The sequence below is a fragment of the Condylostylus longicornis genome, unplaced genomic scaffold (genome assembly GCF_029603195.1).
Source record: "Condylostylus longicornis isolate FDR11 unplaced genomic scaffold, ASM2960319v2 ptg000077l, whole genome shotgun sequence".
Classification (NCBI taxonomy): domain Eukaryota; kingdom Metazoa; phylum Arthropoda; class Insecta; order Diptera; family Dolichopodidae; genus Condylostylus; species Condylostylus longicornis.
In genome coordinates, this window is record NW_026578045.1 from 2,481,874 (window position 1) to 2,508,697 (window position 26,824).

General features: G+C 22.3%; 2 protein-coding genes across 9 annotated transcripts in view; one reads left to right on the plus strand and one right to left on the minus strand.

Annotated features, from left to right (window-relative positions):
* Positions 1-26,824, minus strand: part of LOC129612786 (prominin-like protein) — a 173,374-nt gene that overhangs the window by 13,703 nt on the left and 132,847 nt on the right. For 7 of the 8 annotated variants that reach the window (XM_055526555.1, XM_055526553.1, XM_055526550.1 and 4 more), the window contains 7 exons: positions 6,753-7,535; positions 3,612-3,756; positions 1,925-2,053; positions 1,575-1,762; positions 1,263-1,427; positions 1,053-1,177; positions 407-430 (listed from right to left, as the gene is read on the minus strand). In XM_055526555.1, the coding sequence (XP_055382530.1) occupies positions 407-430; positions 1,053-1,177; positions 1,263-1,427; positions 1,575-1,762; positions 1,925-2,053; positions 3,612-3,756; positions 6,753-7,269 (1,293 nt within the window). In that variant the 5' untranslated portion in view covers positions 7,270-7,535. The remainder of the gene's footprint in view (positions 1-406; positions 431-1,052; positions 1,178-1,262; positions 1,428-1,574; positions 1,763-1,924; positions 2,054-3,611; positions 3,757-6,752; positions 7,536-26,824) is intronic. The other variant, XM_055526554.1, reaches the window with a different exon arrangement.
* Positions 26,054-26,824, plus strand: part of LOC129612746 (uncharacterized) — a 47,948-nt gene continuing 47,177 nt past the window's right edge. Inside the window, exon 1 of the mRNA XM_055526505.1 lies at positions 26,054-26,131. Within this exon, the coding sequence (XP_055382480.1) occupies positions 26,054-26,131 (78 nt within the window). The remainder of the gene's footprint in view (positions 26,132-26,824) is intronic.

Consider the following 26,824-nt stretch of genomic DNA (forward strand, 5'->3'; position numbering starts at 1 on the left):
CTAATATTAAATAATAAACAAAATATTAATATTTTAAATTGACAAGTTATAAATTAAATAAAAATAATTATTTTTTATGGCTTTTAATAAAATCAAATATTTGTAGGTGCATACGTTGAAGAACAAAATTAAATTAAGATTAAAATAAAATTTGTATAATAAATTTGCATTCAAAATAATAATTTGTTGGTGAATTAAATTATTATTAAATAATGATATAACAATTAATAATGAACGAAATAAGAAGAATTTTAAAATTAAACCTTTTCTATTCAATAAAAATTAGTAAAAATAAAGTAAAATTTTAAACGCAAATAGCTAAGTTTTTAAATTATAAAATCAATCAAAAAAAACAAACTCAGAAAATGATTTTTGTTTCCAAAAATATTTTATATATAAAACATACCCTTGGAAAATATCTGTCTTCCACCTTTTATTATTATGAAAAATAGTAAGCATGAAATGAAATCAAAAATTAATTTTTGAAAAATATTCACAACTTTTGTTTCTTTTAAAATTTAATATTATAGAAGAACAAGTTGCGTAGCCTCTTGAATATTAAGAATAGGTTTCAATATTATATTAAAAGCTTAGCATGTATTATTCTCAATACATGACGTATCATTCTTCAATTTTTTGTTAATAATGCAAATATTGAATGCGTTTTTAAATATAATAGAAATATTGAATAGATTTTCTATATTTAATACATTACAATAATTAGGAAATAAAGGTTTTATTAAAAAATTTGAGATAATATAGCATAAACAAGGTAAATTTCAATCCTAAAATGTTTAATTACATTTTTATATAGAATTTAGAAAATTCTTAACTTAAGTTTACTGATAGCATTGAATTGTGTACTTTAGTGAAAATTTCAATAAACTCTTCTACATATGAATCCAAAATTCTTTCTTAATACATTAAAAAAGCCTTAAAATACATAATGCCTTATACAAATAATTTTCGAGAAATGCAATTAATTTGTTGAACATTTCATTTCAAGTGTTTTTTTTTTTTAATTACTATTGAGAATTTCATTCAAGCTGTACCTGATTATAATCAATTCCATTTGCATCTAATTTACCAATTTGATAATTTCTCATAACATCCTTACAATCTTTAACATTACATTTATTTAATGATTGTAAAAGTTCTCTTTTAACACCACGTAAACCTAAAAATAAAATTAGTAATAAAACATAATTAGAAATTTTTCAATAATTAGAAATTTTAAATTTCTTGTTTTAATTATTAATTACCATCGCTTAATTGTGATGCATTCACTCGTAATTCATTTGTAATTGTTTTCATTCTTTCTAAATTACTTTGTATTTCTGGAAATGTTTTTACAAATGCTGTTAAATGTGTTAATGATACTGCTCTTGATGTTTCTTCTAATTCATTAATAACAACATCGGACGTATCTAAAAAATAAAAGATATTTTTATTTTTTGATTAATAAAATATAATTTCCTAATTTGTTAAAATGAGTACATGCCAGAAATAGACAAATAATCAAACGTAAAGTGAGACATCTGCAGGAAAATCTTTTAAAATTATACAATACTTACTTTTTAATACATTTTGTAATTGATTTGACAATTGATCATAATTATGTACTAATAAATAATCGACTTCTTGTGTTGTCGCTTTTAAATATTTCTGAAGATCTTGTGTACCCTTTCTTACTGTTGTCGTTGATGTATCAATACCCTCTTGTATATATGTATTAGTTGCAAATGTTACAACAACTCCAAATCTATATTGAATTTTTTTTTTTTGAACATGCAGAGAAAAAAAGAAAATTTAAGAAAAAAATATTAGAATTTTTTTAAATATTTCAAATATTTTGAATAATTTTATAAATATAATTTTGTTTTGATATGCAATATACTTACAAGGTACTGCAATATATACTTACAAGATTCCAGTTGTAACACAAATTAATAAAAGTCCTAAAAATACTCGTCGGCATGTATCATGTTTTTTATCAAATGGTTGAGATCTACCACCACAACTTCCAGCACAACGGCAGCAACAGAAGCATAATCTAAATTATAATTGAAAATAATTTGTAATATAGCGATATATTGTATATAAATTCACAATTACTTGAATACTTATATAACTATATGTATGTGTTTATATTTTCGAAAAATATATATTTTTAAAATAAGATTTGAATTTAAATTTTAGTTAAATGCAATAATAGAATACATAAAATTCTTAAATACTTGTTAATTTAAAAGTAATAAAGTAATCATGTTGACAATAAAGAATTCAATATTACATTATGTATTACATAAGTGAATCATTGTAAACACAAAATATGATTGATTATTGATTACAAAATTAAAAGAAAAAAATTTTATCAACTATTTTATCTAAAAAACAATTTTATCAACAAATAATTTTTTTTAAAAAAAATCTTTATATTTTGAACATAATATCTAAAAAATTCTGACATTATGACGTTTTAAATTTTGTTATAAAAATATAACAATTTTTAATTCTTGCATATTGAATAGCTGCAGTGAAAGAAAGATATAGCTGCTTTGATAAACTAGAAGGACACCATCTACTGAAAAAATTTCATAGCTTTAAAGTTAATTCTCAAATAAAATGAGATTTTTGGATTTTCTTCAAGAGGCTATTCAAATAATACGAAATGGAAGATCAGAAAAATGTCAAAATATATGAATGACAAGCTCTTTAGAGTACAAATTTTATTGCTTACAAGAATCCATATTTCGATTTTATAATCGAAATTATAAAAATTAATAAAATTTCTTTAAAAATTTTTTGAGGAAAATTTAAATTTCAAGTTTAAATTGTTATATTTGTAAACATTATATGTATATTTAAAATTCATTAAGCTGTATAATTTAAGCAATAATATTTAAAAATAACAAAATTTTCCCCCATATTTTTAAAGTTTCCCAATATTTTTTTTCAATCATGTCATTGTTAATAATTTTTGTATTTAATTTAAAAAAACAAAACGCCTGCAGATAAATTTTTTTTATTAATAAAATCATTTTCTATTAGTCACGCAATTTATGAACTTTATATATATGTATATACAACATGCATTTTTTATTTATTTTACAGACCAAAAAATTATTACATTATTTTATTAGTACATACATATATACAAGTATATCATGAATATATACTTGTATTCTGGCTAATGTGTATATATGTAAATAATATTGTATAGATTAAAATTTTAGAATACAACAAAAAAAAAAAGAAATGCCAAATTACTTTTATATTTTATTTTGCAATGAAATCAAACACTTGAAAAATAAATAAAATAAATAAAAAGGGTTGTTGAACGATTCAAAATTACAATTCTTTTATATTCTATATTATACAATATTTACATACTAACCCATCTGCATACATGTAAAATTCTAAATTATTATATGAAATTATTTTTGAAAATATAAGCACATCACAGTATAATAATAAATTTTTTATATTTGTAATATGTTCCTAATATTGTTATACTGTTATATTTTACAATATATATTGTTATTTTTTACTAAAACTATTATCTATATATTTATATATACTAATAATAATCTAAATAAATATAATATTACCCAATTATAGGCATTAGTACAACCAGTAATGCAGTGATAACAATAACAAGTAAAATTGCCCAATAATGTTTAAGTAGATCACCCCAATCATTATTATGAACTTTTGATCCAAATTGAATATTACCCTCTGTGACAACTATATAATCTATAATTATAAAGAATATAAAAAAAATATATAAATACATAGTAAAATTTAGTAAAATTAAATAATATATAATTGTATAAAAATTAAAATAACAAAAAAAAAAATTTAATAATAATTTAAATTTATGATTGCATATAATTAGTAAAATATTAAAGTATACAAAATTTAATAAACATTTATGAAGGTTTTTGTTTTGCTCATAAATAAAAAATGTAGGATAGAACGGGACTTAACGGAACATATACGTACATTTTGAATTAAAATTGTATAGAGTAAATGTAGATTGAATATATTGATGTATAGTACATCGATAAATTGCAGTAACTACTAGACTAACTATAGCAATTAGTACAATAATTCTAGAGCAATTAGTAACACAGTTACTAATCATTCAGAAAATAAAATTGAAATAAAATTTTTTCCGCTAAATATTAGTATAAAACTCAGCTATATTACGTTGTGAAACAATATAACTGTACAGTTTACAACTGCAATTTGAATGGCAGGGATGTACGTAATTAGTATTTAAATTATTAGGCCGTTTCATGAATGCAGTTTATTGTGATATATAGTGAAATATGTGCTATATATTAAGTGGTTACAAATATTGGTTGCTAAATTTTCGTAATACAGCGTAACTAATATGTATAGAACAGTTAAATCATATAAACTTTCAAAAATATTCTTTTATTTTGGAGGATAGTTATTGAATATTGCATATTCATCACGGAATACTTCTGCAGTATTGCATTTATGAAAATATCTATTATGCCTTTACAATTCTGTGATTGTTCTTCTGTGATCTATATCATGCCTAAATTTAAATTGTATTTACTGTGTTGACATACTATTCTGCATATTAGAATGTTAACTTTTATAACAGTTAAATGATACAACTGTAATTTTGGATTTTAAATTAAAATTGAAGTGAAATTTTAGATATGACATTAAATTTATGGAATATAAATATTATAATTCAGCAAGTAACTCTTACAATCACAATTGTATATCGAAGCAGTATTATTGCATTTCTGAAGTTAATGATAGTTATAACAAACATTTGTCAAGTATCAGTATGCATTTTTTTTTTGTTTTGAAATTATTATGATGGTGTACACAGTATAGAGATTTTTAGCTAAAATTTCCACATATGAAAATGAATAAATGAGAAAAATAGAAAAAAAAAGAACATACAGAAAAGAGGGGCCCAAATATAAATTTTGTAATTAAAATTTAATGTTTCGGAATAAATTTTATAACATTTGCATGGTCAGTCCTCTTATGGCTTTTTATATATATATATTTTTTTTTGCTTTATTTTATTATAATTTCCTTTTTTAGGTCACCGACATTTTATTCGTTTTTGCTTTATTTGGCTTCATTTAATACGAAATAAAAAAAAAACAAAATTTAAAGCTTTAATAAAATTTCCTAATATTTGAAAACATTTGGGAAAATTTCTTTTTTTGTACCCAATAATTATAGATAATTCTTGTGCAGATATGAAGACAAATGCTTTTAAGGGATTAAGTATATAGTAAGTATATACCATGAAAATATACTAAGTATAGTTCAATTTATGAGTTTTACTAATTCTAATTTATATATGTATATGGCACAATAATCCATAGATTTTCTATTTTTAATAAACCACAACAAAATTTAATAGAAAAAAAAAATTTTGGAAGATTAACTTTAACCCAATTGGTTTTTATTTAATATAATTGTGTATGGAAAAGTACAGAGATTTTACATCTCTTAAATTTATTAAAAATCATAAATTCTATTCCATATATAAATAAATAAATTCGTGGGGCCCTCTAAAAGAATGCAAGATATTTGGAAAAAAGATTTAAAAGTTAGAATTCGAAAATCATTTTAACAAATTCAATTTTACAAAAATAGGGTAAATTTGAACGCGTTCAGGGAACTAAAATGAAGCTGTAATTCAAGTATGGTCAATAGTATGTCATATAGAAAATTCATTTAAAAATAATATTAAGTTTTCTTAATATGTAATTCAATATTTCATGAAATTCGATTTGTGAATAATACAGTTAAATTCTTCAATTAACTGTATTTCTTCAGAATTCTTCAGAAATATTTCAATTATTTGCGATTTATTTTCATGAATCTTGTCATAATATTTCTGAAAAATTAAATTTTTTATTCAACATAATTTTGAAATAATTATAAAAATAATTAATTTTACTTTTTAAATATTAAAATTTCATTCGGAATTAAGAAAGATTTTACAAGGATTTCCAAATTAAATTGCATATTTAATAATTTAGTAATTTCACACACCCTGAAAATATGCAATTTTTTTATTTTTATATATAATATGAAATATTGAAGGACCTTAGCTATATAGAAGAGTAGAAGAAGAAATACAATATTTAAAATTGTTTAATGCAATTTCATTTTTTTTCTAATTATGATGGAAAACATTTAAAAATCTTGATTTAATGTTGGAGATTCATTTATAAAATTTTACATATACATACGAGTATATCAATTGTTTGTTTCAGCATACACTTGTTTAAATGTAAACCTTAAAATTTTTTAGTAATAACGAAATAATTTTAAGGTATTAATTTATAAAAATTTTCAAAGACATGGTTTTTTAACATATGTAATAAAATTTTTAGTATTCAAATTTATGAACTTCAAATAATTACTTGGAAAATGTGTCCGAAAATATTTAATAATTATTTAAAAAAATCCCATGCACATATAGTTCATAAACCGTTAATTGTGTTCTGAAACACACAAATTCCTAAGAATACCAAGACCAATTAAATAACCAAATTTTATTACTATTTTAATAAATAGCAAATTACCCGGAAACAATTATTAATCACACATTTTATTTAATTAAAAATCGCATTCTATCAAGAATACAAAGATAATGTACAAAATTTATTAAAGTCTTCCTACATCCTGCTTTAATATTGAGAAATCAAGAAAATTATAGAAAAAAAATTTTTATTTACCTTCTGGTATCGCTTCTTTACCAATAAACCAATCTAATATTTGATTTGTTGCATTATATAATGGGCCCATACCTCTTAGATAGTATTTAGTACTACTTGCATATGTAACATTTTTATTCAATGTACTTAATTTAATATCTTCATATTCTACTAAATTTTCTTCTTGTAAATCAGTCGCATTTATTATGGTGGGCATACTTAATAAAACTAAAGCAGTGATGAATGTCAGGAGCAAATTTAATTTTGGCATTATAATAAATTTTTTTCTTTCTATTAAATTAAATATAATTTTTTTATTATTTATTTTATTATTATTATTATGATTATTAACTAAATTCAGTTCATTATTATCATAATTTTTAATTAATTTATTATAATTTTTTTGTTGAAATATTTTTGATGTAAGAATATTATTTTGTTGTTGTTGATTTTGTTGCAGATGTTCTCCATTTTGTTGTTGATGTTTTTGTTGTTGTTGTATTTTTGATTGTTTTTTTTGCATTTTTAATAATTTCATTTTATCTATGGTTTTATTTTATATTTCGGTTCGTTTTTTTTTTCTTCAAATATTTTATATTTAATATTCATATATACATATATAATTATATATATATATGTATATTTATTTATATTTAAATCATTTGATATATTGAGATGACTTTTTGTTTCGGGTTGTCTCTTTTCGTTTTTCTTTTTTTAAATTATATCCTCCTCAGTTGTTGTAGAAATCAAAAATTATTATATGTGAAAAATTTAAGATAAAAAAACAGGAAAAGTTTTGACCTGAAATACAAAAAAAAAAGAAATATGAAATTTATTAAAAATAAATAATTTTTTATTTTTTATTTTATAAATATTAATTTTTGTGTATAACAGAGTGATATGGAAAATGAATGACCTCAATGTTTATTATTGAATATTTTTGACCATATATAATATGCAATTTGTATCATACACATAGACTATATCCTTGGGCTACATGCATATTATGATATGATACAAATGCAACACAGTAAAAACACAAATATAAAAATAAAAAAAAATTGTTTTTTTTTTTAGAAATCTAAAAAAAATTCAAATAAATTTTATAATCAGAATGCACACATGTAGAAAATTATTTTAATATATCACAACATATGCGCTATTAAAATTTCTATCATGAGATAAAAAAAAAAAAAGAGAGCAAGAAGCATTTGAATTTATTAAAATGAAATTAATAATTTTTATTTTAAATTTCAAAAAAAATCTATATTATCCTTCAGATTCTATATATAAATATAGAAAGTCTGCAATCTCTATATTTTTGCAATCATAAGTGTGTTGTCAGTGTTGCTTGAAGGTCGAGTATAATAAGTAAATAAAAATTTCATCTACTATCAACTGACATCTATTGTCTGTATCAAGTCTTTGTTTAAATAAATCTTAAAAATCATATACGTTTAACGATACAGTATTGTCGTTATGATCACACGATAGAGTTTTCGCAAATATCTGTACCAACTAATATTCGCATTATATTATAAAATTATCACCCCGATTGTAACGTTAGGAAATCTCGTTTAAAATTTATTAGACATAAGTAGATAAATTTGATCAGAGTCATATTTTGAGTCCTAGATATAACTTAAAAACGCATTACCAATAAAATTTGATATTTGGATTATAGTTGTATTTGAAAATAAAGCCCTCTACATTTCCTTAATATTGCCCTAAATACCTTTGAAATTATTTGAAGAAATTTAGTCAAATATTATTGTATTGTAACACTAACTTAAAAAAAATTCTAAAAGATGGCGCATAAACTTCAAATTTTCATTATAATATACTCACACGATAAAAATCAATTTTTCATTAATTTTGAGGTTAGTATTGCAGAATGAATTATGAATAGAATTATTAATAGAAAAATTAATAATTTTTGTATGCATATAAGTAGAGAAGTAATTCACAGAATTCTAGTACTGGGAAATTTTCAAATAATTAATTAAAAATATTCCTAAAATATTTAATTTTAATTTAAATTTTAATAAAGTACCAAAAAGTACCTGTGTTCTATGTTTATTTTGCATAAATGTGTACATAAAAAATTATATAATTTATATTATGTAAGTAGGTCTTTCATGTATATATATCACCAATATATATACCAATATAGATTACCAATGTTACACATTTTTTAGTATGTTATTAGAGTTAAAAAACAAAAAAGAGGAAGAAAACAAAACATCGAGAACAAAAATAATAAAAGTTATTTTGCGCCCTTTGAAGCATAAAATTTTTTCCACTTGAATTGAACAAGTGAATTTTCTTGTTCTTTACACAATATTCACATGAATACGTACATACATACATACATATACATTATGTAGTAAATAATATTCTAACAAAAAAAAATTTTATTATAAATTTGATGCCTTTAATATATTTTTAATATAACATGTGTATATGTTAGGTAAATTTCATGTTATACACAAATTGTCTGCCTATTGTTACAATATTTAATGACCCTTAAAAAAAATGTTATTTTTTTATATTATAATTTTTTATTTTTTCTACCTTTTCTATATAATATAAAACACAGGCAATAATAATAGTAATATGAAATTTGTTTCAAGGCACAAAAAGAAGGGTGCTTTTTAATTTTTCCATTTTTTTTTTTTTTGCTATATTTCAATTCATTTGTGCCAAAATTTTCTATATATAATGTTGAGCTTTTACATAGAGATATAAGTGTATATATGAATGGTATATATTAAAATAACCATAAAAACCAAAACAATAAGGAAATAGAGGGACAAAAAATATGTGAAAATTCATGAAAAAATATTTTGGAGAGCATTTTGTTATATTTATATAGATCCTATTGTATGTATGGAATAAAAATTTACTAAAATTGTAAAAATTTTGTATATTATGTCGAGTTAGAATATATAGTGAGAGAATGTTTAAAAAAATTGTTAGATATTGAAAAGGAAAGCAATATTGCTTAAATTTAATCCGAAAGTAAACACAACTATAAAGTGCTTAAATCTAATCAAATCGAAGTTCTTCAGAAAAATAATTCGTAATACGCAAAGTAATGTAAAAATTTTTAAAATGTCTTTAAATATTTCCAATAAAATTTCAAAAATTTTCAAAGATTATATTTTAAATTACTCATAGTAGTATATATAAAGTTTTTGTTATTGAGAAACACAGGCAGATTTTCCCAGCAATTTGAAAATTGCCGCATTTCACTTGATAACAATATTTTTTTTTCTTAAAATTGCTCATACAATTTTAGTTCCATAGCAATATAGGAGAGCAATAAAATTTCCTTGCTCTTTCATTTTGTTTTTGACGATTACTATTATTATATTGAAATTCATTATTGCATTAAAGTTTATCATATTAAAGTTTATAAGTGTTATCGTTTTAAAATAAAAATGATGTAGTTGCGAATTGATTTATAATTATGATTATTATTAATAATAATTTTATTAAATTTTATTTATTTTTAACCTGAAATTTTAAGAATAATTTTTAATGTTTTAACTTTTGTAAATTATAATTTTGTATAACTACAAATGATATTTTTGAAATTTTTGAAATACAGTAGAGTGGCACTTATATGAACTATTATAAATATGAACTTAATATAGAAGAAGCACTTTAACATGTAATCAATGTAAGATGGGGTTCAGATTTACACGAATTTTTCATATAATTGAAAAGAGGCTATTAAAAGCAGACTAAAGAGTAATTAAACTGTTAAATTGATTGATTTTTGAATAATATTATACACTTGTATAGTCTTTATATAAATATTATTTTTTTCATTTTTTACTTGTATAGCAATACAATATGTATACGACTACATTTATTTAAATTTTATGTCAAATTTTATATAAGTTGGAATTTTTTCATATAACAGAGTAAATCATGCAAAGAATTTTTGTGTTCATATAATTGATCGTTCACAAATGTTTGTGAATGTTAAAATAACTAAGAGTGTACTGTTACTGTTAAATTGATTTTCTTATACGAGTATAATATATAAAGTAATAATGAACTTTTACTCAATTATTTCTTTAATTCACTTAAATTTCATAACACTATTTTTCCTATTTCATAACATCACATTTTCACCTATTCTTATAAAATTTTAGCACTTTAATTTTTACGAAATTTAATTTCAAGAAAAATTTAATTTTTTTTTATCACTTCAGACTCAATTGGTGGAGTCTCTTAATGAAATTTTTCATAAAAATTTTGAAATTTAATTATATAAAACTTGAATTTACAATGAAAGTATTTTTTTTGCCCTTATAATCATAGTATTTATTTTGAGCCTTAATTTCACTCAATTTAAAAATCACAAAATGCATTATGAGGGATTAAATTGTGATTTTAATATAACAAGGGAAATATATATATATATATATATACCAATAATATATTTTGAATAAACACATTAAGTACTAAAATAATTAAACAATAATAATTTTCTTTTATATTTGAAATTTAATTTACGATCAAATTTGATTAATAATTTCTATAAAATTACGAGATTATTACACAAAATTTTTCACAAATCAAATTAATTAACAATATAATTTAAATAATTTCACCTTATTAATCACACTATTTTTATTAAAATCCTATGGTGAATAAAATTGAATTTTCTCAATTAAAATTAAAACTCAATACTCGCAAATTAATATTTTTATATGAAAATTAAATTTAAAACGTTATTATCGTTTATAATATTAAATTATGACTAACTATAAATTTTTTTTTTTCAAAATATAAAAGTTTATAATAATAGTTTTTTGTTTTGATAAAAACAAACAAAATTACTCGTATCATTAAATATTGTTGATATCAACCGTTCATATCGATATTTATCACAATTGATAAAAATTAATTTTGAATAGAAATTTAAAAAAAAAAAAAACAAAAGAGTAAAACGAAAATTTATAAAACACTTATTCAAACAAAGAATATTTTTTTTATACATATATAAAAATAATAATAGAATTTAAGTATATGAAAACAGTTTAATAATGTTTGTATAACAAATATAGGGAAAAAATTGTGCCTATATTTTTTAATTTTAATTATTATTTTAAGAATACTTAAAAAATAATTATGGAATCTATTAAAAATAAATTTATTTAATATTTTAGAGCAAATTTAATAAATAAATTTGATCCTGTCTGATGAGGGGCCACTAATATATATTAAACCATCTGATCAGGGGCTCTATTATATTTTAAGCCATTTATATAGTAGATTTGTATAGCAAATCGTTTCACGAAAATCGAATTACATAGTAAAACCTTTGATCTTAAAATAAATAAACTTTCCCATTTTTTTTTATTTTCATCAATTTCACGGGCAAATTAAAAAATCTGATGTGCCCAGCATATTAACCGGCCACAAGATGTGTTGCCTAGTTTTTGGGAAAATGTCCCCTGAAAAATTCATTGCAGCACATTCAGACCAACATTTCTTTTAAAAATAAATTTATTTGCGCTTCCATATATATTACATGAAGAAGTACGTTTCCACCGAAAACTTGATATGACAAATTAAAAACCATGACATATACTCTCTTATTGTATGCGGAATGCATACATTAAGAGAGTATAACAGTTAAGAATTATAAATTAAAAATGTACAATCACACATTTTAATTTTCCCGGAAATTTCCAATTTGGGGTTTTTGATTTTTGACCACAGATATGTAAGTATAAATTTTTTTGAATTTGTTTATTAATATTGTGAATTTATAAGGAAAAATCAAATGATTTTGAAATTTATTCATTTATAAAATTTTCAAGTTGCGCATGCCATATTATTCATATACAAGCATAACAGCATATTTGTTATATTAACCCATTATTGTTTCAGTTTCCTCAGTGGAATTTCGTGAAACATTTCACATCTAAAAGAACATACATTTAATTATAAAATGTTAATAAAATTGGAAATTATCAGACACAGTTAAAATAAATGACTATATAACTATAATAGGAGTATTAATATAATTATAATAAAGTATAATTACTATTTTATAATAGGAGTTATAATTTCCTGCTTAGATTCTTTCAAATTTAGCACTCGAATATTCACATGTTATTTCACAATGTTATTCAAATAAATGATCTCTTTTATTTAATCATAATATTATTAAACTCAAATATACGTAAAATAAAAAATTGTGTTTAAAACAGATGTCTACATATTATATTGTACGTAATCCAACTATAAAACGTAAAATAATCAACACAATTTATTAAAAATTTTCACAATTATAGTTTGAATGTGAAAAAAATTTGATAATTATTTTGATATTTAATGATACAAGTATTAAAATTTCAGTGAAAGAGTCTACTTACTTTCCTTACCTACCTAACCATCGAAATTTTAAAACTTTAATTACTTCTGCACTCGACGACCAATTGAGCTGGGAGAGGACTTGTTGTAAAGGGCTCATTAGAATCCTATTGTATATGAGTTAAAAATTTAAAAATTTTTCGTTTTTAACAATTGCACGAGAGTTATTAGGAAAAATATAAAAGAAAAAGTATTAATTTCCAAATAAAATTGGATCAAAACCATTTTTGAGCAGTATAGCTCAATATTGCTAGAAATGGATTTTTTTTCGTATAAATAGTTTTAAAATTAAAATATGATTGATAAATTACTTTATGTATAAATGGAATCTTGGCCTATTTGTGAGGAGTTCCAGCTGGTTCGAATGAGGGACGGAAAAGAAGATATTCGGCGGTACGGCAACGGGCCTAGGTGATCTGTATGTACCCTTCAGGAGGCCGCATTAACCTAACCTAATCTTTTATGTCAATGATACAACATATATATATACTTGTACTTTCATAAAACATTTATACAATATACGAGTACCTATTAATTATATTCATAATTATTAAACTTTTATACAGTATATAATTATCTCTTTCAATTATAACATATGCATGTTATTCTCATATTAAGAATTCTTAAATAAAAGATATTTTATAATAACATTACCCTATTTTAAAACTCATATTTCATAAACAAAATATAATAACACGAATAGATTATAAATTCATGTATAAATTTTCATAACAGTAATTATTATAACACTTTCTTTTACATATTTATACCACATATACTATAATAATATAATTATTATTATTCTTCTTTGTATTACTTAACATGAATTATTGACAATTTAATTATTCCCTCGTCTATATACAATATAGAAGTTACTGTAATACTACAACAATGCATATTCATCATATATAATTTATTATAAACAACTATATTTAGCATTATATTTGTTATACAAATTAAAATACTGCAAATATAACATATATATATTATTAATTTAATATTAAAGTATTCAAGAGATAATATTCAGTAGAGGACAACAAGGACAAAATAAAATATGTAACAAAAGAGAAAGAAATCAAATAAATAAATTAAAAATAATAAAGAAAAAATGAAAGATGAAAGTATAAAAGACAGACACAGAGAAGAGGGATATATTGAGGGAGATGGATAAAATTAAGAGAACATGAAAATAGAAAATTCTAAAATATTTTCTTGTAAAATTTATATTGTAGTACGTGGTCGAATTTGTACCACATATTTATATACGAAATACGGGGCAGATATAACCTGCTGTGATGATTATTATTTATAAATAATTTAAACCTTATTTGTTATTTTCTTAAAATATTTAATATGTAAATTCTAACTTATATACTAATATACATACATAAATGCAACATATTAGTTATATGTATAGGAAAATTCGTTTACATGCATATACATATAATTTGAGTATAACAGTTTGAGAACATGCACGTATATACAAAATATTATTAAATATCCTTCTGTACGCTAATATGCAACTTAAAATGGTTAGTAAATATGTAGATGTAAGTATCATGTTGTCCCAATTTTCTTATGACTTTTTCATGACTTAGACTTCTGTTTTTTTTTTATGTTTATGATTTTTGTAACATTTTCATCCTGTTTTTTTTTATGAATTTCTATTTTTATTCCTCCTTTTTACATATACTTGCAAATAAAATATTCTTTGAAAAATTTCCATATTTTTCGTATTTTTTTCAATATGCAAAAAGTAAATAATATTATTTGGGAGGTTTATGTAGGAGTTTCTAGAATTTTTATAGATTTTCTTCAAAAAATTTTTATTTCAATATTACCAGAATATTATGTAGAGAATTCAATTAAATATTCACACTTGTATCATACTTAGGTATGTTAAACCATTAATTCTTAAGTTTTTGGATTACAACTAAAATTTTTAATAAAATTTTAACAAATTTCAGATTAAATTATGAGAAATTTCAATTATTAAATTGGTGACCCATATACGTGAGCAATAACTACTAACCTTTAAAGTACGAGTTGAAATTTTTGACATATTCGCTGAGTTGCTATTAATTACTACACCTCTCTTCCAGTTCCAACTTCTCCTTACACACAAGAACAAAATTAACACTGAGTAAGAGAGCATAAAACAGTACAATAAACAGAGAGCATAAACATTAAAAAATGAAGGTACAGAGAAATGAGAATATAAATGTGAAAGAAAAATATAAGGAAGTTATTACAAAATAAAAAGCGGAAGGTATAAAATTTTCTACCACCTTTTCGGTTAAAGGTTAATGGGTTGGCATTAATAGGAAGATATATTGAATTTGTGTTTGAATCGAAACGAAGTAAAGTAATATTTATATATACTCAAAAATCTAAAAGTGTGATGACAGACTGAAATTATATGAAACTTTACGTCAAAATTTAGTAAATTTGAAACGAAAATTATAAACAAAATAAAAGTAATTTAAAACTTTTGCAAAAAAATTATTTTTACGCCATTTTGCTTTTAGAAAATCTGACAGTAAAGCTGTTGATAATGGAGTATTTTGAATTATTTGCCGTCAGATTGAGTCTATTGTCAAACAAAGTTTACATATACAACTACTTTCATCTGGTTTAGATTAAATCGTGTCATACGAGTATATATGTCGTAGTATTTGTCGCATTTCATTAAGAAACTATTTTACAATTTAAATAATAATTATTAGTAATAATAAATTTTTTTCTCTGTATATTCTTTGATAGTATTAACAATTTATACATCATTTTTAAGTAAAATATTATTAATGTCAACTGTAATATTAAATAATCCTATATGGTAACACTATTTTCTAGAACTACTGTTCTGTAATATTTTTTGTGTATACTTCTATATCTAAACGTCTATTATTATTATTTTTTTTTTATAGAAATTTTCCAAGTATTTTTTTTTTATTTATTTTACCGGAAGTTTTCATATATGAATTTAAGTTTCATATTTTTTACAAGGTTTTTGTTTTTTTTTTTTTTTTTTTTTCTTATGTCCTATATATAGGGCGTAAATACATTTTAGCATGTATAATATAGATACGTGTGTATAAATAATAAGATTTAGCCGGAAGGCTGCGTTTTATAAACAAGAGAAAAAAACTAGTAAGTATATAATAGAAGTAGAAATAGAATATATAGAGGGAAGACAATAAAATGTGGATTTTAAGATGCAACAAAAACAATTTCCTACTTCTTTTCACATATTCTATTTTTTTTACAACATAAATAATGATAAAAATTCAGAATATCAACATTAAATATTGTTAAAAAAAAAAATCTTTAAAAATTTATTTAAAATTAAAGTAATAAAAGTTTTTTTTTAAAGATGAAGATGAAGTAAGATTTTTGAATGAAATTTCTGATGAAATAATATTTTTATTTTATTATAGGCATTTTAAGAATAATATGGAATTCTATAAGAGTAAAATGAAATAAAATGTCATTATTAATCGTTACCGTAAACCTGTATAGTTACTCAAAATTTTGATATCGTTTTTCTCCTGCTAGACGGTAAGCTTTTAGATGCTTAACTAATAGTTGATTTCTTATATTTAGATATTTTTTTTTTATCTCCGTCCTCCTAAGTTATCACCATTCAAAATTCGTAAAATTTAAATTAACGGCACTCTATATTTCCGAACTTGCAAGCTTTTTCAAATATTGTAAATTTCCAAGTGGGTAATTACCCTTTTTTACCCGCAGGGTAATTATTATTAGTATACTCCCCAAACAAAAAAAAAATAATTAGCAAAAACATGCTTATTAATTTCACCCTGTCTTTCTGTCTGTCAGAGTGTCTCTTTAAAAGCCTGATTCCACATCCTATAAGATAAATCTATATTTCTATACAGAAATCTGTTTTCCTAGAAGCAATTTTTTACGTTTCTAACGGTAAATGTCATGCCATCAAAAAATATAATTATAGTTTGATCATTATGTTAATTGTCAATGCTTCTTTCAATTATTTTTCTTTTTTGGCTCTTCCTAAATTTATATGCAAATATTTAATATACATATTGTCCGACTAATTCGAAAATCTAATTCGAATTTAAATTTAAAAATTTTTATTAAATTTGAAATCCAAAATTTAACATTAAACTGGTTTGTTTTTTTATTTTTTAGGATTTAAGATAAAAAAATTTTTTATTGTTTTAAACCACCTACTAAATAATTTTTATAAAAGTCACAATATCCAATATTTCCATGTGAATGTGTGTACATACAATTTTGTATTTTAATTTAAATTTTTTTTTCTAAACTACATTTGTTAAACAAAATTATAAATAAAAATTGTTTTTAAAATGTTATTTTCTTTTCATGTTCTATTTCACCATTTTTACATTTTTACATGTTATCTTTTTTTATGGTTTCACACTGATCTTCTTTCTCTTTATATATTCTTTGTATAATATTTAAATAACATTTTTTGTTGTGATTGTGTATTATCTTATATAGGTTTATAATTGTACATTTAAATAAAAAATATAAATAAATAAATTTATAGGTAAAAGGAGTGTGCATCAGGGTTGCCAAACCAGGGGTAATTACTCTAAGTTAGGGTATTTTTAATGTTATTGGGTAAAAATTCGCGTAATTTTGGGTAATTTTATTTTTAATGAATTTCTTTTCGAAACTTACCTATTAAAGAAATAAGACAAAATTAAAAAGTTTTCAACTTTGAAAATTCAAAATTTGATTTCAAAAAATAAATTTTGTTGCAAATTTTTTTATTATTATTTCAAAAATCTTACCAGAAATTTAATATTAAATTTTGTTTAAATTTATTTTAATGTTAATTAACGCCACCCATCTACTGTTCAATTAAAAATAATTAATTTTTTTATGACTCTAATGCTGCGTATCCACTATTCACCATAGACCTTTAATACACGTTGAAGACAATTCGATCAACACAGCCACTCACATTTTGTCATAGTCATTCGTATTCCGTTCGAAAATTCATGTTGAACGATTAAATTGAATAGTGGATTGGTGCAGTATTGTTCATTCATCTAGAAAACGGTTAATTAAGATATTTTTTACGGATAATTTTATTTTTTCAATTTGGCAACCCTATAGTATGTGTACTAAAAATACGTGGAGATTGAAGAAAAAAAAAAGAATCAGAATTTGAGAAAAAAATTAAAAAATACTTAAAAGAGAACGCAAAACAATAGAAAAAAAAAAGAAGAGCGTAAAAAGAAAAGAAAAGTATAGAAACTGATTTGTTCTTGACCCAAATTCAGTTCGGAGACTTTTTTGTTAAATTTTTTTCTCATCTTATGAAAAAAAAATTTGTTTTTTTCTTTGCAAATTCAATTTGTTCTTGCTTTTGCTTACAAGCAAGAAAATGGTTTTTAAGAAAAAAAAAAAAAATATGCAAAAAGTTTTAACAAAACCTTTTCAATTTTAACAATATTTTTTCTTACTTTTTGTTTTTAATATTTTATTTCTCTTTTTTGTTCTTCTTCTTTTTATTTTTATCATTTTCAAGAATGTTAACAGAAGAAGAAAAACAAATTTCCTTCAGATGCTGCAGAAAAACTTTTTTGTTTTTTTTTTTCTTATTCTCATAACACATTAAAAAAAATGTGTTCTCTCTTTTCTCTCCTCTTCCCAACAATATGATTATTTTATTTAGAAAAAAAAAAATTGTAATTAAAAAAAAATATAAGAAATACAAAGAAAAAGAGCACGAAGAACTGTGATTTTTAACAATTGCTTGTCTTTGTCTCTCTGTCTTTTTTTTTTTCAATGATAAAATTTAAATTGTACACGAATGTTTTTAAGAATTTAATTTAAAAATTCTTTAAGTAGCTCATATGAGAGAAAAAAAATTATAATTATAATTTATATTTAATGTAATCGAAAAATTTCTTAAATAAAGAGAAACATTTTTTTTTTAAATTATTGAATACATTTAATTTGAATTTAAGCTAAGATAGAGAAAAGAGAATTGAAAAGAGAAATTAAATATGAGCAAGAAGTTGCTTGTGTTTTAAAAAATTACCGAACATTTGGATGACTTACCGAATGAATTACCGAATGGTTATTAACTCCAACTTAAATGAATGTTATTGCTTTCGTTCAATTACAATGCTCATATGGATATATTTGAAATCTATTCCGTTTTTATAAGAAACCTCTCATATACACTAGATTTGACCCTTTCAGTCTTATCTTCAAATCTATATATAATATGCGTATGAAGGTATATAGTCATTCATATTCACCTGATATTTACAATTGCTCACAATAATTTTTAAATCAATTGCAATTTCTTTAAATTTTCAATATATTAACATATTTCTTTTTATTTTAGAAAAATTTAAATGAGCATTTTAAGTTGTAAATTTGTTGACATTAATTTGTTGGCAGTTAAAACCTTTTTCATAATTCATAGTAATTGTTAATAAAATTTTTACAATTTTCGATAGCTCAATATAGCTCAATATTGAGTTATTCTCAACATAACAAGATGCAATGCAAATATATCTCTTGTTTGTATTCCTCTTAAAGGCATATAATGTTCTAAATAGTCTATTAAATGAATAACACGCCAACTATACACTAAGTTATAATAAAGAAGTAATTGCTATGCTTATTTATTCCGATAGATCACTTATTATTTTCATATATAAGAAAAAAAAATGTTAGTTCCGTGTAATATAACAAAAATTTCCGTACAAAACAACCTTCCATTTTCAAATTAGTACGAGGAAAACTGAAAAATATAGAGAGCTTTCTATACCTCTTTAATTGAGAACGCCAACATTATTGCTATTACAATATTAATTTAAAATTCAAAATAGGATTTTGTACTGAAAACAATTTTTTTATTTTTATTTTGTTTAATATTTAATTTAAAAAAGAAATTATTAGAATGCAATTTTTATAATAAAAATAAAAGACATTATCCGTTTTTGAATTCAAATAAATGAAAACATGGTACAAAAAAAAAATTATCGCTCTAGCTATTCACAATATTTTTTTTTTTCTATAAATAAAATATTATAGGCTTTCATTATAATATGGAATAAATTGCATAACCTACGGCGTAAGTGGTGAATTTTTTTTTTTCTTTTTTATTTCATATTATTTTAATGGCTTTCATTTTATTTTTGAGTAAAATATATGAAATAAAGAAATTATTAACGGTATTATATATAAAGAGAACTTACCATTATAATAATATTTACATTTATTATATATCATATATATTTTTATATAAATGGTATACTGTATATAATAATTTTTTTTTTGTTATTATGCGCTGACACAAATAAATTCATCTTTCATATATAAAAAATTTATATTTCAGCAGAAAATTGTAATGGAGCAAATAAAATAATGAAAAGTTGGACTTTAAAAAGAAAAAAAAAACCAACAACATAATAATTTCTGACTTGTAAAAATTGCACCAAAAAAAAATTGAATTTTCAACAAGTCAACAGCATAAAGGATGCAGAAACATGGAAAAAAAATGGAAAGTGTATTGTACGAGAGTTTAAATTAAAGAAAATATCAAAAAAATTATGTCGGTCATTCATTCCACTTAACACACAACCACATATTTTGAATTTCTTCAAAACATTTTATAAAGAATGAAAAATTATTTAAAGTTAAGCATGGGTAATACTCGAAAAAATTATGAAGAAATTATATAGGAGTATGAAAGCTATGGATAAAATTTAAATTTTGTATTCGTTTTCCGGCAAATTTTGAAATCTTTAAGTAAGTACACATAGTGATGTTCTCAAAATACAAAATTTTTTTTTCCAATGATCTTCGAATGTGTTTTTCGGCAAAACTTGAAGAGATAGAGCGTTTTTGGGAGAATTTTTTAAATATTCAAGCAATAAAACATTTTGAATTAGAAAATTCAGTACATGACACCAGAAAATTTAAAAATTTTGAAAAGTGTTGCCTAAATCAGAAGAGATATTTGAAATTCTTATAAATGAATTTTTATTATAAATCGAACTTATTCTCATTAGCTTAACATTCTCAAAATACTATTAATTATGCCTCCTTATATAGGTCAAATTTTACTGTTTCGTACTTATATCTAGCTTCTTTTCCCAATTATTTCAGTTATACAGAAATCCTCCTGAATAATTCTATAAAATCATATTTAACGTCATAAAAGTTCGTCATCCTTTACACAAATCTGTAAATATTATGACAGAATAAATTTAATTTTTAAATCAATTATTATTAACACAAAAAAAATCGATTTTAAAATAACCATAAAATTCAATTTCGAAATTTTTGTAAATTTAAATTAAATTTGAATATTATTACGTCAATCACAGATTTTTTTTGTGACACACAGAAAATTTTTGCTGTCATTCGGCAAAACTATTCAATTTACTCTCACTTTAAAATTATCATAATTATGTTTGTTTTTTTAATGAACTTGATTAAATTTTTTTTTTTTGTAATAAATTGAAATTTACATAAAATATTATAAATGTTGATTTTAAAACGCGAATCATTTAAAAATTCGCAGATTTCTTATGTAAAAACGCAGAAAACAAAAGAAGGTAGAAAACAAAAAAAAAAAATTAAATTATTGTTTTTGTTTTTAGTTTTATTTTTTGTCACAGTCGCCACCGGTTCTACCTAAAAAATCAAATACATATGTACCTAATATAGATTTAAAACAGTATAATAAATTTCGAAAAAAAAAAAAATCAAAATAAAAAACTTGTTAGCCGGACAATCAATTAACCCTTTCTTTCTTCTACCACACAGTATGAGTTCTAAATACATGCATGAATCACTATTGTTTTTTTCTTTTTGAATATTAAAAGCTATTATATATAGTATAAAATATTTGAAATGATTTATGTTAAAAAAACATTAAAAAAAATTTTTTTTTTAGGTTTAAGAACAACAAAAAAAATAAAAACAAAAAAGTTGTTAGACCAGTTAAAATTGATAATTAATTTTATTAGTTCTATTCCTCGTTTTTTTTTTCCAAATATTGCTTTATATAAGATGAGTGAGCTTCTTTCTCAAATCTTAATTAATATTATTAGCATATCTAGATAAAAAAAAACATTGGAAAAAAAGAGATCTTAAATTCGAATATTTCAATGTTTACATCCGAATGTCTAAAATTATTAAAAAACAAATTAATCGTGGTGTTATTAAAATAAATCTACTTATGTATGTTTGGTAATTACAAAAATATTGTTGATTTTATTGCCGATAGATGTCTAATGTTACAAATTCGACAAAATTAAATATAAAAAATGACTTCATTCAATAGTGGTCAATAGCGAATAAATATAAGAAATTTTTAATTCCTCTTGAGAGATGATGACGGGATCTAATTTTAAAATTATGTAAAGTGATTAGTTTAGCCCATTTGCTACAAAACGGTCACACTATTTTCAGTTTAGGCTTTTTTTTTTTTTCAACTCAGATTTGCCGAAAAATTTGACGTATTGTCGCAACATTATTTTTTGGTTAATCGGAATGCCATATTTTTTCATATGGTTTTATTTTATGCCATCTTTATTATTACTTTTGAATTTTTATAATTCGAAAATATATTGATTTTGTTTTTATTAACCTTTTTCTATATCGATCTAATAGATTTAATTTTTTGTGATATATCTTTTTTAATGTATTAGAATAATCTGAAGAAATTATATAATATTTGTGATATAAATATACAGAATATAAAATCTCGGTAAAAAAATTTATGTTTTCTATAAATTTTTATAAATTTTCTTAAATAAAAAATCAAGGTATATTATGTAAGTAATGATCAATTAATGTGACTCCAATGTCACATAATTTCTTGTCTGCGGATATATTTGTTTTAGACCATAATTCAGGTTTTGTGCGTAATACATATGAATTGCATATGGAACTTTTGTACAAAATTATGCTTTATTTCTTCAAAAATTTTAAAATGCAACATTTCCTTCCTAACATAATTTCGAAATAATTTATATTTTGACTGAAATTTCGATTCAACCGCATTTTCCTACAACAATTACTTTTAAATTAGCCAACACTTTTTCGTCAATATCACATTACTTCAAATGAGGACACTAACAGAATATAGGTGAATATTTTCATAGTACTCGTATGTATAGTGTTTCTTTTTTAAATAGAAAATAAAATCAACATAATTATAGTTGGCAAGAACAACTCCACATAAAATTAATTGTGTAAATTATAATAGAGATGCGTGATTTATTTCTTTCACCTTGATCCAATGATTTAAACTATACTTAATTAAAATAAATTTTGATTTTACAAAAAAAAAAGTAGGCATAATTTGGTTTCATAGAAAAAATAATCAATCGACAAAAAAAAAACATGTTTCTCAGAAATAAATTAAAATTACTACTTAATAACAGTGAGTTTGATGTATGTATATTGACAAACAAATATGTATAGATATTTTGCAAGTATAAATTGTCATAAGTAATAATTAATCTTCGAAATGTTGGTATTATTAGCATTTATGTAGTAAATAGCTTTACGTCTTATTGACAAGTGACAGCTGCGTATAGGCCGTGCGGGGGTGGTGAAGAGACGGCGATACATATTCTGTGGAATTGTGCTGCTCTGGCCGCCAGGAAGTGCAGATAATTTGAGCGACGCTTTCTCAATGTTGAAGTGCTCGCGTCCTACTTCCTGATGGATATTTCCAGGTGTTTGCTTGGAAGCGGAGAAGTGTAGGTGCGATACGAGAGGGCTACAATAACCAATGGCTGATTGCTGTGGTCGGAAAGAAGAAATTCTTATACCCATATTTATCTTCAATGAAAAAAAAAAATATGTTGAGCTAAAAGTAATTATTCCCTCTTCAAGTATTTATTTCCCTTCAAATATGTACTCTTCTTACATAAAAGAAACTTAAACATTGTCTTGTCATTAATTTTGTTTGAAATATTTTGAAAAGCATAACAGATTATTTATAGCGACATCTTATTTTCAAAATCTGAAATTATTTATTTAATATAAAAATTTATAAAATGTCAACGTTAAAATGCTTTGTATAATCTCAAATTACTCTTGTCAAAAATTAAAAAAAACTCAATTTTGAAAAAAACCCATAATACTTTCAGTAATTTTAATCCTTGGATTACCTGGTAAACTTGTTGGATTTAAATTTTTAATTTTTTTTTTTTTTTTTGTTATTTACATTAATATTCCATTTTGTCTAATAAACCACACTCTACTTTTTTTTTTGCTCTGCCTTTGCAATCTTAATTCATAATTTTTCTGTTTTTTTTTGTATTTTAAATTTATTACGTTAATCAAGTCCTTAATTATATTTAAATCCGGAACATGTTTTACAAATATGAAGAAAAATAAAAATAGAAACAGAAAACTATGAATTATTTTCAACTACTAAAAACTGTAGTTCCTTGATTTTTATCGCAAAAGTATAAAATCAAGCAAAACATCGCGCTTTCAAAAAAAAAAATTTCATAACAATATTTTTTTTGTTAATAAAAATATGCAAAAATTTAGAATATTAAAAAAGCAGAAAAAAAATTGTTGAAAAAGATTTTAACCGATAACATTAAAATTTATTTTAAATTTTATCTAATAATTTTTATTTAATTCAGGGTTGTGCTGTATAGAAATTTATTTTTATACGGTAATATTTTTTAAAATAATCAAAATAATCGGAATTAATACTTAAGTAGTTAACCAGTTATAATCATACTAATTTAATTTTCATTTTTACTCTTAACAATTAACTGTCTTTGGTATTAGTAGTGAATTTTGAATTAGGCATTTGTTGCATTTTTCGAGAGTCGAGAGTAAATGAATACGTAGTGAAAATGAGTAAATAAGTAGTAAAACAATTTATATAACAAATATGGGTTTTTGATCTAAAAAGCATGAATATTTAATACAAAAAAGAGTAGTTTTTAATTTTGAAAGAATATTCTTAAAAACATGAACTTTTAGTTTAAAAATTTTACTTTCTAATTTGATAAAATGTTCGTTTTTAATTTAAAAATATGAAAATTTTTAATTTGAAAATTGAAGTTTTTGATTTAACGATTGCGAGAGGGAAGACAGAAAAATTAAAAAAATTCTTCATTTGAACTGAACTCAAACCAGTGAATTACCGATTTCTTACCAAACGGACGCTTACCAAATGAGCTACAGAGTTTTGAAGATATTACCGGCAAATTTGTTCTTCATATTACTTTATATTTACTGCTATAATTATTGCAGGACATTTGAAATCCTCAAATATTCTTTTCGATCATCTCTAGAGAAATCTCACAAAATTTTCAATATTTTTTCGATTTCATATATTTTTTAATTTAAATTCTGCATTCGAAAAAAAAAATGCTTAAAATACTTTTTTTTTATTAAATTCACTTTTTTTTATTATTTAAATTTTAGTTAAAACTAGTTCAAAACTAGTAAAAACTAACAAAAATTCTAAAATTATTAGATGTTTATTGTAGTAGTTCGAGACGGTGAAGGTATTGCTTATACAAAGTAATTTTCATACTTAATATTATAAAGGTTATATGAGAGAGAGTTTTGTTTTCATTTTAACTTGAGATTAAAATAAACAGTAAATTTTTAGGTACACATGTACTTCAATGAAGAAAGAACGTTTGATTTCAGGCTAATTTGGAATTACGGGATACGTTCTTAATTTTTATTTCAGATTTTTAGTAAAATTAAATTTAATTAAAATGGTTTTCTTAATTAATATACTAGCTGATATACCATATGAAAACAGACTATTGATAGATTTAGGAACGCAGCACTTTCGAGAAATAAGTTTTGTTGTTTTTATTTGTCAACATTATTCGAAAAAAATTTGGATAACTTTAGGTCAGCTTTTCAATATTCCTCATCACAATATGGATTATATTGGTAGAAATGCTGGCAATTCACAGAAGAACCAAATACCTGGAAGACTTTGTTTTAACAGCGGAAGAGTTGGAAATTAAGTAGGAACTCAAAGGGTCGTATCTGTTTTGATTTTAAATTTAGAAATATTGTAGAAGTATATAGTTCGTTATAATTGAACGCCGAAATATTAGACTAATTTATATGTTTTTCAAATAACAAAAATCAACTATGAAACTAATCTATGACTCATCTACTTTCATATGTCCTTATATTTAAATGAAAGTAGCCTCAAATTCTCAATTTATAAATTTTAACAAAAAAAGAGAGAAAATTACCTATATTGTTCTCTTGTTTTTTTTTCTTTCTTTCGCATTTAATATAGTTTTCTCTTTATAGTGCTTTTAGTTTAAAAAAAAATATTAATATTTTCATATTGAAATTCAAAATTAGATCATATTAAAAAAATTTTTTTCTTTTATAGCAAACAAACAAACAAAATTTCTGAATTTAATAAATGAATAAAAATAAACAAAAATATTGTGAATAAAAAGTTTAAAATCATAATTTAATTATTGTAGACATTTTGTCTACTCAAACCAGTACAAAAGAACAAAACAGAAAATTGAAATCAGCTCTCAAATTCAAACACTGTCATCATCATTTTTCATTTAAGAAAAAAAAATTAAACAAGAGAGAAAAAATGGCAACCTTGAAATTTTATGCAAATTTTTTAAAAAAAAATTTTTTTCGATTTTAATCATTTTTAATCAGTTCACCAT